Source organism: Mchenga conophoros, linkage group LG20, assembly GCF_057382185.1.
Source record: "Mchenga conophoros isolate Kocher_MC1m ecotype Shallow Benthic linkage group LG20, M_conophoros_male_GT1.1, whole genome shotgun sequence".
In the NCBI taxonomy this organism is placed as follows: Eukaryota; Metazoa; Chordata; class Actinopteri; order Cichliformes; family Cichlidae; genus Mchenga; species Mchenga conophoros.
Genome location: NC_140545.1, coordinates 28582873 through 28596687, shown reverse-complemented (window position 1 = coordinate 28596687; position 13815 = coordinate 28582873). Strand labels below are relative to the sequence as shown.

General features: G+C 49.4%; 1 protein-coding gene across 1 annotated transcript in view; it reads right to left on the bottom strand.

The window, feature by feature from the left end:
- LOC146551022 (uncharacterized) overlaps positions 1–13815 on the bottom strand; it is a 44595-nt gene that overhangs the window by 3179 nt on the left and 27601 nt on the right. The window contains exons 5-8 of the mRNA XM_085259832.1: positions 7684–7858; positions 4815–4913; positions 4509–4600; positions 4052–4192 (exon numbers count right to left, since the gene is read on the bottom strand). Of these exons, the coding sequence (XP_085115958.1) occupies positions 4052–4192; positions 4509–4600; positions 4815–4913; positions 7684–7858 (507 nt within the window). The remainder of the gene's footprint in view (positions 1–4051; positions 4193–4508; positions 4601–4814; positions 4914–7683; positions 7859–13815) is intronic.

Here is a 13815-nt window from a genome sequence, read left to right as displayed (position 1 = left end):
ATTCCAGCATTAAAGCTGTGATTTTGAGTTCATCTCCGTGTCTGTGAGTTTTGCGTTTGGGTCCTCCTCCTGCCTGCCACACAGCCGCGCCTTGACAGTACGACGTCACCAGATATGGACCCAGCAGACTTACCCGGGGAGAGCGATCTGATACGTGTCCAACGCCTAGTCGAGTGGATAACTCACACTTCCAATACAAGGGCCAAGATTGTGGGGATAAATGCTATCGAAGCAATCCTCAAAGGAAATTCTCATCTCCGCCAGGTCAGTGGATGTTTGGACCTATTGGCCAATTTGAATAACGCCCGGGAGGCGGCGCGAACTCGGGAAATATCAGACTTGGCCCAGCAGCAACAGACAACAGCCACCCTGGAGCAGCCGCGTCAGTTTCACCGGCCGGATGTGGTTTTTCCCGGCCCTTTGGAGCCATCTGCGGGGAAAAAGAAACGGCATTCACGCCGCCGACGCGCCACCCCACAGCCGGACATTCAGCCTTCTAATTCACCTGTTGTGCTACCAGAAGCTCAGTCGGCTCCCTCGCAGCCCGTCCCAGCTCAGTTAGCTCCCTCGCAGCCCGTCCCAGCTCAGCCAGCTCCCTCGCAGCCCGTCCCAGCTCAGCCAGCTCCCTCGCAGCCCGTCCCAGCTCAGCCAGCTCCCTCGCAGCCCGTCCCAGCTCAGCCAGCTCCCTCGCAGCCCGTCCCAGCTCAGCCAGCTCCCTCGCAGCCCGTCCCAGCTCAGCCAGCTCCCTCGCAGCCCGTCCCAGCTCAGCCAGCTCCCTCGCAGCCCTTCACAGCTCCGTTAGCTCCCTCGCAGCCCTTCACAGCTCCGTTAGCTCCCTCGCAGCCCTTCACAGCTCCGTTAGCTCCCTCGCAGCCCTTCACAGCTCCGTTAGCTCCCTCGCAGCCCTTCACAGCTCCGTTAGCTCCCTCGCAGTCCTTCACAGCTCCGTTAGCTCCCTCGCAGTCCTTCACAGCTCCGTTAGCTCCCTCGCAGCCACCCTCAGTTCAGTCTCCTGTGTCCCCGTTAGCTCAGCCATTAACTCCACCACAAGCTCCATTTTCACCTCTACCATCGCTTCAGTCATCAGTTCGGTCTGCCACTCAGTCGCCCCTAGCTCCATCATCCACACTGCCACCTGTTTCTCTTCCACCACAACCGTCACTACACCCAGCCACTCAGGCTGCTACTCAGCCAGTCATTCAACCCATAGCCCTGCCGTTGCCATACCCTGTAGCTGAGCCACTAGCCGTCCGACCCACAGCCACTTCAGCCACTCCTTCACCCGTTACACCTCCACTACAACCATCAGTGCAGTCTCCAGTGTCCCCAGTGCAGTCTCCAGTGTCCCCAGTGCAGTCTCCAGTGTCCCCAGTGCAGTCTCCAGTGTCCCCAGTGCAGTCTCCGGTGTCCCCAGTGCAGCCTCCTTTAGCACAGTCACCCACTCAACCACCAGCACCACAACCGTCACTACCTCTAGTTCATCCCCCTGTGAAGTCATTAACTCCACCACCTACTCCACTCTCACCACCACCGTTACTACAGACATCAGTTCAGTCCCCTGTGCAGCCATTTACTTCTCCACCGTTAGCAGCTCAGGTCCCCGTGTGTCCAGCAGCTCAGGTCCCCGTGTGTCCAGCAGCTCAGGTCCCCGTGTGTCCAGCAGCTCAGGTCCCCGTGTGTCCAGCAGCTCAGCTCGCGCTCTCACCCGTGTCTCCAGTAACTCAGTTAGCTGCCCAGCAGCCACTCTCCGCTCAGTCTCCTGTGTCGCCAGTTTTGCTCATTCACTCCATGCAGAGAGGTAACTGGATTTCTACTCAGGGTACTTTCCATGGTTTAGCCGCCGTTGGCACAGTTTGCCACTCCAGGGCTTCCCCAGAGGCTAGGTCTCAGTCACCAGCTGATTCTGGACCCCTGAAGTTTAAGCAGCCCCCTAAGAACTGCACCATGTTCGCATTGCCTGGGCAGAGTCAGTGCTCAGTGCAGCGCCAGTTGTCCTCATGTCGGCCGAAGGACTTCATGCCTGTTGGCGTTGTTTTGGCCTCCGCTGGAGGGTCCGAGGGGCCCGTTCAGCCTCCCGTCTCCGCTGGAGGGTCCGAGGGGCCCGTTCAGCCTCCCGTCTCCGCTGGAGGGTCCGAGGGGCCCGTTCAGCCTCCCGTCTCCGCTGGAGGGTCCGAGGGGCCCGTTCAGCCTCACGCCGCATCGGCTGGAGGGCCCGAGGAGCCTGTCCAGCCGCCATCTGCGACCGCCTCGTCGTCGCCTGGTCCAGTCTCAGCCTGTGCTTCTGCTACGCCTGGTCCAGTCTCAGCCTGTGCTTCTGCTACGCCTGGTCCAGTCTCAGCCTGTGCTTCTGGTCCAGCTTTGGCTTCTGCTTCTGCTGCTCCGCCTGGTCCGGCTTCGGCCTCTGCAGCTCCGTCTGGTCCTGCCTCCGAGTCTTCGTCCGCTGCAGCCTCCTCAGAGTCTTCGTCCGCTGCAGCCTCAACCTGTGCTTCGCCTGGTCCTGTGCCCACCGGGCCTCGGCCAGTACGCCTGACACTGGAGAGCCGCCGCCGCTGCCTTCCGCGCGGCCGGCCCCCTGAACTGCACCGTCATCGCCTGAGTGGCCGCCGTCGCCTTCCGCGCGGCCGGCCCCCGGACCGCCTTCGCCTGGGTGGCCGCCGTCGCCTTCCGCACGGTCGGCCCCCGGACCAGCGCTGTCATCATCGCCGCCGCCTCCCGCGCGGTCGGCCTCCTGAACTGCTCCGTCGTCTCCTTCACCGCCGCCGTTGCCTTGCGCACGGCCGGCCTCCTGAACTGTTTCCGCGTCGCCGCCGTTGCCTTGCGCACGGCCGGCCTCCTGAACTGTTTCCGCGTCGCCGCCGTTGCCTTGCGCACGGTCGGCCCCCTGAACTGCTCTGTGTTTGGGTTATTTTCTTGGGCTCCGGTGTTTGCTGTGCTCTTTTGTTTTCTGTTCCGGGCCCTCCGTCCTGGGCCCCCGCCGCCCGCCCTGGGTTGTTTTCTGTTTGGTTTTGTTTTTCTGTGTTTGGGCTGTCTGGAGCCAGCCCTTGAGGGGGGGGTACTGTCAGGGTCCTGGGCCATGTTGGCCCAGTGTTCTTAGTTTCCTTGTATGTTTGTATTTTATTCCATGCTTCCCCTGCCCATTATGTCTAAGTTCTCCCCGTGCTCTCTCTTCCCCCTGTGTGCCCTCTATGTATTTATGAGCCCTCGTCCCCTTTCGTGTTTATTCCATGTCTCCCCTGCCTGTTACGTTGGTGTTCTACTCGTGCTCTCTCTCCTCCTGTACTTCCTGTTTCACCTCTCCCGTCAGTGTTCAGTTCACCCCGCCCTGTCTCGTTATGATTATCAGTGTCACCTGTGTTCCCCGTGTGTTCCCACTTCCCTCGTTAACCCTCTGTGTATTTCTGTCTGCGTCTCCCTCTGTTCAGTGTGACGTCGTCCCTCATGTTGTGTGGATCTCCTTGTGTCTCTTCGCGTATGTTAGTTTACTTTTCCCAGTTTAGTTTTGTATTTCCTATGTTCGGCCATTCCAGCATTAAAGCTGTGATTTTGAGTTCATCTCCGTGTCTGTGAGTTTTGCGTTTGGGTCCTCCTCCTGCCTGCCACACAGCCGCGCCTTGACAATATTTAGCATAAGTCAATGAGAAAATAATGCTAACATCTGGAACGAGATTGTAACATGCTTTTGAGAACCAGTTTTCATTAGCTTGGTGGTTACACTGTGGGTTAATTGGTGTAATACCCACGTGACACAATTGCAGTAAAACATATACATACAGAACACAAACATAAAAATATCAAAACAAAATTGTAATACATTGATGAAAATGTAAATTTATAGACACCTACAGTTGGTCAGGGAAGATGTAATACAGAAATAATGGGGAAATATTAGTATGAACCTGTTTTTATACAACAAATGAATGACTACAGTGCTATTCACAGCAGAACAAACATTTAAGGCTCAGTGTTAAACTATGTAGGACAAAAGCTGGAGGACATGCACGGATGCTTCTCTAATGGAACATATTCAGAATATTAAAGCACTTTAACTCACATTGCTCACAGATACCTGGCTCCCTGCTAACATTTTCTTCTTTCTGGCCATGTTGGGATTCCAGTGGCAAACCAGACTGTCATTCTGCACGCTGTAGTTCTTGTGGCCAATCAGCCAGTATGTATACATTTTGCCCTTACCCTGGCAGGAGAAGACCACGTGTGAAAAAGGAGCAATGACAAGGTACTGTTCACCAAAAAAAACCAAAATGAAAACTAAGCACTGCATATTGTTTGTGTATATGTGGAAATTTTAAGAAATCTCTTAAAGTAGACTTGTGTTGAACATGAAGTAAGAAAATGTTTTATAAAAACTTGGACTAAAGACTCTTTAACAAACATAAAATTTCCACCAAATTTCACTTTTTTGTCTTTTAATTTAAATTTGGGAACGTTCTTAAAATAAATAAAATAATATTAATGATAACATATTATGGCATAGCTGGAAATTATTTTACCTTAATCTCAATCTCTCCACGAAGCTGCAGCTCATAAGCATTGTCTTTGATCAGAGCCAGGTATGCTTCTGAACTGATGTGGATTTTCTGAGCTGGCATAAAGAAAAATTAAAATCAACAGACATCATGTAAAGATTTAAGCTTTTCTAGATTTGTATTTGTATATTTGTGCAAGAAAGATCCAAGAAAGCTGTTTTTGGTACCAAATTCCAATACAACACATACAGTCTATTTAGTTTCATTTCATGTCCACTATATTGTGCTATATTGTGTGTGCTAGTGTATACTGGGACTAGCTGCACATACGCAGGCTGGTTGATTCCATTCTAGAGGCTGTGTTGACGGTATCTCCAAATAGACAGTATCTTGGCATCTTGTAGCCCACTATTCCTGCCACACATGGACCTGCATCGCAGGAGAAAAAGAAGCAACACTTTACAATCTTCTAAAAAAAAACCTTTAGCACTAAACATTCAGAATATTCATCAATAGAAGAAGATTGGGGAAAAAAGCAACGACATATCAACTGTAATTTTTGTAAAATGTGTGGTGGTGGGGTGTGGTTTGTGGCTAAGCTGGGAGGGGTGGTGCCAGGGTGCCAGCCATCACCTAATTGTGCCTTTCCTATTTTACACAATAGGACACTGGGAGTGAGGGGCGTGTGGAGACAGGAGAAAAGCTGCAAGCAGCAGTCAGAGTGACATTAAAGTGGCTAAAAGAAAGCATGAGAGATATGCCTGAGCGACGGCGCACACTAACCAACCTATGGCTACGTGCATTGCCCAACTCACGGGAACTCATGCAAACGCCACGACACTTCTGCCGGGTGGATCTTCTAGGCGGATGGTGTGTGTTCTGTGGATGGGCTAAAATCTGAGAATTTACACTGGATGATAAAGTACTTGTATTACTCTCCTTATCCAAATGAAAGTTATTTGCCAAGTGGCAGGGACCTTTTGTGGTCATGCAGTGAGTGAGGGATGTTGACTATAAAGTGGTGCATTCAGACAGGGGTGGAGCAAAACACATATAGCACCCCCACCCCCTTAAAGCATGGAGAGAGACAGAAACTGTATCTCTGGGGAACCTGGTGAAAGACCGTTGTGATAACCATCTCACGCTGGTTCAGACAACAGCGTTTTCCAGATGCATTCTCTCACTTGCCCATTCACACCACACTCACCACTTTGAAACTCACCCAGGTATAACACTGTGTTCATGGTCCTACAGATTATCTGTACATAAAAGACAAGTAGTTCAGAAGGAACTGGCTGTAATGCTGGAGATGAGTGTAATAAGAGAGCTGCACAAAGACGGCTCTATATGCTCGTGCGCAGACTAAAACAAAGTGAATGAGGTGTCATTGCTTATCCCATGACGCAGGTTTTTATGTGTATATAGGCTAGGTGCATGTTAGGTTCATAGCTGCCAGCCATCACCTAATTGTGCCTTCCCTATTTTACACAGTAGGACGCTGGAACCAAGGGCCATGCACAAGAAGGGAGCTTCCGCTCCCTTAAGGCCAAAACAGAGAGAATGAGGAGGAGCTTCTTCCCCCAGGTTATTCGGGGCCTGAACCAGGTGTAGGACTGGACTCTCCCAAACACGTCACTATAAGACTGGACTCTCACACACGTCACCACACGCACCACCACACATTTCCTATAATCCTATAATTCCTATAATTTATAATCCTTATCTTTATAATCTCTTCTGCTATTTGCACATTCTTTACTGTAAATTCCTAAGTTAATTTGTAAATTTTTGTAGTAAACTGTAAATTGTAAATATTGTAAAACTTTTCTTCTGTCATTTAATGGTCGGGCATTGTACAGCTACAAGCATTTCACCCCCATGTCATACTGCGTATGGTTGTGTGTGTGTGACAAATAAAATTTGAATTTGAATTTGAAGAAGCAGTCAGAGCAACATTCAAGTGGCTGAAAGCAAGCACGAGAGCTGCGGCTCACACAGCTGTGTGTGTGCCAAGCAGTGAAGACTGTCTGAACTGCCATACTCCATGTTAGACTTGGTGTTTTGGGTTTGTCAGTAGCCTCTTGTGTTGCAAAGAAACTGAAATACAAATTCTAGTCAAAATCATCTGTTGCTTTATCCATGGAAGTTAAAAAAAAGTACCTTTTTCAAATTTTTACAATCTTCCCTTCATGGTTGTCTCTTTGTGCACACCTGGACTGCTCCCAGCACTCCATATAGGCTCCTTATAAGTCCTGTTCAAGAATGTATACATGAACAACAAACTTAAACAGAGCCCAAAGATCAGTTTCTGTGTCAAAACAGAACCAATAGCAAACTGTTTCTTCAACTGAAGAATTGAAACCCTGTTGGTTTACGCTGTGAGTGACTGCCTTGCAAAAATCTTGGCAGCACAGATGCAGCACACTCATCCATTGTCACAAGTTGCAAGAACATGAGAATCTGCTAACATGTCCAAAGGAGAACATGCAGCTGTGGTGCATAAGGAGAAAGTACTTTTGAGTAAGTACTGCACAAGGAGACAACCTTCAAGAGGAGATTTGGCAAATGTAAATCAGATGTTCCTCAGACTTTTATATACTCACATATGTGGAAAGTACAAGATTGAATTAATGCTGAATAATGCTTAAGGAGCTATAAAGACTGTGTAAATCCACAAACAATGTGGACAACTTGAAATTGTTTGAAGAGTAAGTGTATACTGTATGCAAACTAAAAAGCACTCAAACACCTGGATATAGGCTTTGCATCTAAGAGCTACTAAGTGTTATTGAGTTTACCTGATGTCTATCATCTCCAATAAATTTTGTGGCTTTGTTCTGATGGTACACAGTTAAAGCTCCGTGAGGATGCCAACATTTCTATGTTTAAGATTTTCAACAGAATCGTCCTCTGAGGATTGTGAATTGTTGAGGATTGTTGCTTTTTAATGCCATTTTTATATTGTTAAGCACTTTGTGCAGCATCGGCTGTTTGAAATGTGCTATATATATATAAACTTGACCTTGACCTTGAATATCCAGGAATCGTAATCTGATATGGTTCCTTTACTAGATGGTACTTACCACAAAGCACCTGACCAAGGTCACTGTAGTGATTCACATTTTTATCAATCCCCACGCAGATTCAAATTTTCTATAACACAGAAAACATCTGCTGTATCTTAATAAATTCCTCTGACCTGTGTGGATGCCAGCTCTGAGCTGAAGCCTCTCATTGGGCATGTGAGGAATGGAGACCTGTCTGACGGCTGCTACCAGATCCAGAGCCATCTTGGCAATTTCATCCACATGTCTGTCTCCGTTCCTTTCAGGTAGGCCGCTCACCACCATGTATGCATCTCCTATAGTCTCCACCTGGATTAACAGATTTTTAGAACTACATAAAATATACAACCTACTCATGTCTAGGAAAATGCCGGGATCGGTGTGGGATCGACTCGTCTGATTTATATATTTTGCAATACCATATTTTCCGCACTATAAGGCGCACTTAAAATCCTTTAATTTTCTCAAAAATCAACAATGCGCCTTATAATCCAGTGCGCCTTATGTATGAATTCTGGTTGTGCTTACTGACCTCGAACTGATTTTATGAGGTACACGGCGCTCAAAAATCTGGCAAAAATGTTTTAGTACGACTTTGGTAAGCTACGAAGCCGCACCGCTTGATGGATTGTCGCAGCATTACGGCTACCGTAGTCAGGAGCCTTGCAGAGTAATCTGGGTCCAAACTCTGCTTCAGGTCCCAAAGTCAAACAAACACTGCAGCATCACTGAGAGTTAAAAAACTGTCTAAATTCTTTCATCTTTAACAAAATGATCAGCTATGCTGCTTTACCAGGTGTAACAATTAAGTTTAACATCCAGGCATCCATGAAAACAGAATTTATTATACTTAACAGAGTTAGCAGGAAGTTAGCTCGCTAGTTTCCACCTAAACATGATATACCATGTTCTGACTGAGAGATTTCTGAAAATTTCTGCTATCACTTAAATGAAGGACCCTCCAGCAGGAACAGAAGATGAAGAAGAAATGAAGACAGAAAACTACATAAATGAAGACAGAAAACTAAACAGCAGTGATGTTTGTAGGGTTAATGAAGTTGGGCTAGCTGGTATATAATGATATACACAGCTATGTTAGCATAGCATATACACAGTGAAGCTGGAGGATGAACGCTAACTTTTTTCCACTCGATAAAAGTTAACGTGAGGGTTCCCGATGGTTAGAGACAAATGCAATCGCATGGCAGGATGCTGTAAACGGACCAAACTTCAGTCAGGAGAACAACTGAGAAAATCCATCCACAATACGAGGTTAGTCATTAATATACTGCAACGACATTAGGAATCGATGGTATGGAAGTGGAGGAAGCAAGAAGAATGAGCTGAGTAAAGTTTGACTAATCTGACTGTTTTGTTTCGTTTAATGTGCCTTATAATCCGGTGGAGAGAGAGGTGGTCAGATTGTCCCAGGTGGGGTAGGGGTGTCGCTTTGCAGGTTTACTTGATGTTACTGTACACACGCTCCAGTATCCTGTGCCCCTGGTAGGACGCTTAACATGATGGTGGAATTTCGAGTTTACTGATTTCAAACATGGCTTATTAAAATCCCCAGCAATGATAGGGATGCCCTCAAGCTGGTCTCTCTGCTGTTTACTAATGATAAGTTTTAGGTGATCCCTTACCAGAGTCTTTGTTGCAGTCCTGGCGGTGAAACATCAGATATTTGTAGATGGAGCCAAGATTCAGTTATAATCAGTAGATAACACGCCCGGACAAAATGGTTGTAGTAAATCTTTGATTGTAGCTCTTCCATTTTGTTTGTGTGGGATCTGTCGTTAGTTAGGAAGATGAATGGAAGCAGGGGTTTGTGTTGCTGCTTTTGCAGTTGGACACGATAGCCAGCTCTGCATCCCAGCTTTTTATTCCTCTCCTGCCATCTCTTGCTGTTCCTGACAATAACCGATGGAGCTCCTGGTGGTCTTGCAATCCTGATGGATACTGTGGGTCCAATCCAAATAAAGTCTAGCTTCAGGCTGAGGTCAGTGTCTATCAGTTCCTGACTACTGAAAGTGATCAGTGCATTGCAGGAACTAGCAATGAAAAAGCATAAAAAACACAAAAAGAAAAGTGCTGCAGCACGCGTCCGTTTGCATTTCAATCTTTGAATTTAGCTTATTTGAAACTTTAGTAGGATATAAACAAGGTACCCTAAAGTCCAAGTTTGTGGTGAGAGTAGCCAACAGTGAAATACTGAAAATATTCTTTGAGACTAGCTTCACACTGGAGTACTGCATTCCAAGTGAAGTATCACAATGACAACTATGTGACAAAGTACCAACATCAGGTCAGAATCAAATCACTGAGCTATGACCCGTCCATATTTGCGAACTTAGCAGAGGAACTTTATAGCATTCTCCTGTTGTATGGCGACACTTTCACATCATCTGGTATGTAGCCAGTCTATGATAAGAGCAAGACAATAGCATTTAACGCAGATGAAGAACTGATTCTATGTGACAGTCTTGTAACTCTTGGAGAAAAAAAGTTTAAAAATGTCAGAAGTTTCATGTATCTTGGTGTAGTGCAGCTGCAGGGAAGGGGTACAGCAGAGGGTTCAGCAGCAGTTCTAGGTGCACAGCCACAGTGTGCCAGCCACTATTTTAACTCAGTAAAATGCTGAGACCGGTCATGTTCAGAGAGTAAGGACAGCAGCAGTGGAAGAACGCTGGAGGAAAAGCTGCAAGTGAAGCACACGTGTAAAACAGTAATTGTGAGAATAAACACGACCTGTTCAGTTGAAACTGAGAGTCTGAAGCTGGATGGTGGGTTTCCCATGACCGTGGTGTTACATTGGCACCCAACTGTGCCTATCACACAAGATGCAAGGGAGCCGGCCAACATGCACCAACAGCAAGAGACAGCACCACAGCAGTAACTGGAGACGCTGCAGGCCCAAGCCGAGCAGCACACACAGGTAATAGGAGAAATAAAATAAAAGTAAAGTTTATTTATTAAGCACTTTTCATAGACAGGCAGTCACAAAGCGCTGTACACAAAGGTTAAAATAAACAGAACGTTTGGTAACAAAATCAACAATACAGTCAATACAAAAGGTTGCATATAAATAAAAATGTAAAATTGAAAAAGGCGTTGATCAACAGAACTTCTGTTTAAACAAAAGTTTTAAACTGCTTTTTAAAGAATCCACAGAGTTAACCAAAAGTAGTTGTGGTGGTCGACTGTTCCACAGCCTTAGTGCCACAGACTGAAAGGCTGGAGGATTTGTGGCTCCGTACCTGTTAATCCTGTCTGTTCCTGCTGAAGGGTCCGAGGAACCTCTTCATTCATCTTCTGTTCCTGCTCGAGGGTCCGAGGAACCGCTCCAGCCATCTGTCTGGAGAGTCAGAGGAACCATTTCTGTTCCTGCTGAAAGTCCCGAGGGGTCGCTCCAGCCGTCTTCTGTTCCTGCTGGAGGGTCCGGGGGGTCGCTCCAGCCGTCTTCTGTTCCTGCTGGAGGGTCCAGGGGGTCGCTCCAGCCGTCTGTTCCTGCAGGGGGGTCTGAGGAACTGCTTCAGCCATCTGTCTTCGCTGGAGGGTCAGGGGAACCGCTTCAGCCATCTTCTGTTCCTGCTGGAGGGGCCGGGGGGTCGCTCAAGCCGTATTCTGTTCCTGCTGGACGGTCCGGGGGTTGCTCCAGCCCTCTTCTGTTCCTGCTGGGGAGTCCAAGGAACCGCTTCAGTCATCTGTCTTCACTGGAGGGTCAGAGGAACCGCTTCAGCCGTCTTCTGTTCCTGCTGAAGGTCCCGGGGGGTAGCTCCAGCCATCTTCTGTTTCTGCTGGGGGTTCTGGAGAACCGCGTCAGCCGTCTGTTCCTGCGGGGGGTCCGAGGAACTGCTTCAGCTGTCTGTCTGTCTTCGCTGGAGGGTCAGATGAACCGCTTCAGCTGTCTTCTGTTCCTGCTGAGGTCCCAAGGGGTCACTTCAGCCGTTTCCTCATCCTGCTGGAGGGTCCGGGGGGTTCGCTCCAGCTGTCTTCTGTTCCTGCTGGAGGGGCTGGGGGGTCGCTCCAGCCGTCTGTTCCTGTGGAGGGGTCCAAGGAACTGCTTCAGCCATCTGTCTTCGCTGGAGGTTTAGAGGAACCGCTTCAGCCGTCTTCTGTTCCTGCTGAAGGTCCCGAGGGGTCGCTTCAGCCGTTTCCTCATCCTGCTGGAGGGTCCGGGAGGTTCGCTCCAGCCATCTTCTGATCCTGCTGGGGGTTCTGGAGAACCACGCCAGCCATCTGTTCCTGCAGGGGGGTCCGAAGAACTGCTTCAGCTGTCTGTCTTCGCTGGAGGGTCAGGGGAACCGCTTCAGCCATCTTCTGTTCCTGCTGGAGGGGCCGGGGGGTCGCTCCAGCCGTATTCTGTTCCTGCTAGAGGGTCCGAAGGGTTGCTCCAGCCCCCTTCTGTTCCTGCTGGGGAGTCCAAGGAACCGCTTCAGTCATCTGTCTGCACTGGAGGGTCAGAGGAACCGCTTCAGCCGTCTTCTGTTCCTGCTGAAGGTCCCGGGGGGTAGCTCCAGCCATCTTCTGTTTCTGCTGGGGGTTCTGGAGAACCGCGTCAGCCGTCTGTTCCTGCGGGGGGTCCGAGGAACTGCTTCAGCTGTCTGTCTGTCTTCGCTGGAGGGTCAGATGAACCGCTTCAGCCGTCTTCTGTTCCTGCTGAGGTCCCAAGGGGTCGCTTCAGCCGTTTCTTCATCCTGCTGGAGGGTCCGGGAGGTTCGCTCCAGCCGTCTTCTGATCCTGCTGGGGGTTCTGGAGAACCACGCCAGCCATCTGTTCCTGCAGGGGGGTCCGAAGAACTGCTTCAGCTGTCTGTCTTCGCTGGAGGGTCAGGGGAACTGCTTCAGCCATCTTCTGTTCCTGCTGGAGGGGCCGGGGGGTCGCTCCAGCCGTCTTCTGTTCCTGCTGGAGGATCCAGGGGGAGTCGCTCCAGCCTTCTTCTGTTCCTGCTGGGGGGTCCGAGGAACCGCTCCAGCCATCTGTCTTTGCTGGAGGGTCAGAAGAACCGCTTCAGCCAGGTTCTGTTCCTGCTGAAGGTCCTGAGGGGTCGCTTCAGATGTTTTCTGTCTCTGCTGGAAGGTCCGAGGAGCCCATCCAGACACCATCAGCGCCACTAGATCCTCCACCGTTGCCTGCAGTTCCACCACCTGCAGTTTCCACACTGTCGCCTGCAGTTCCACCACCTGCAGTGCCACCAACTGCTCCATCACCTGCAGCTGCCACATCTGTGCCATCTCCGTCCTTCACGTCCTGCTCGACTTCGTTCAGCTCCTCACTGTCGCCAGCCACTTTCCAGACTGCTGGCCAGATATCTTCGCCGTCATGGTCGGCCTCCGGACTTGCTTCGTCTGTGCCGCCGCCATCCACGTGGTCAGCCTCCGGATTTTCTTCGCCTGCTGCCTTTTCCATGGCCGCCCGCCGGACCGGTTCAGTCACCTGTGCCGTTGCCACTCTCCTTGTGGTTGGGCCCTGAACTGTTTAGCAATGGACTGTTGTGCTGTTGCCTTCCAGGTTGGTCACCTGAACTCTATGTGAACGTGTCCATGAGCTCCAGCATTTTCTGTGGAATCTGTTTCCTGTTCCTGCTCATCATGTCCTGTGTTTCTCTGGTTATCATCTCATGTTTCTCTCCGCATGTTATAATTCAGGTTTGTTTACTGGGTTTCCCAGTTCAGAGTATTTCTTAGTTCTGTCCCTGCCACCCTTGCTTTTGTTTGTTTTCACCTATTGTAAATAAAGCTCACTAGCATCACTGCCTATGCCTGCATTCTGGGTCCTTCTCTCATAAACTCCACACATCTGCCGTAGCAGCCGTGACATGTTTTATTGTGAAGGTCTCACGTTTCCATGTTCAGTGTGTCTACCTGTGGCGTCATGTTAATTCGTGTCAGTTGTGTTCCCCGTGTGTTCTCACTACCGAGACATTATCCTTCTGTGTATTTATGTCAGCGTCTCCCTCAGTCCTGTATCGTGATCGCCCTCATACCTCACTGTGTGTTCTGTCTGCCAGCCTGTCAAAGAAGTACAGCCCACCCAGTCAGCCATAAAATGGCTGATTCCACTTCAACCTACCTAGCACTTCTCATTCTGGAGGCTCCTGGGAGCATGAAATCAGGGCTGTCCTGACTGCAGCCCTGGGTTCGCAAGATGTCAGCAAAGAAGTGCGGACAACTCGCAAACCAAGGGCAGTTGCTGATGATTTGGCCAACCATTTGTTACCACAGGCAGTATATCGCTGCTTGGACTGCCAAGTACTATCAGACCAC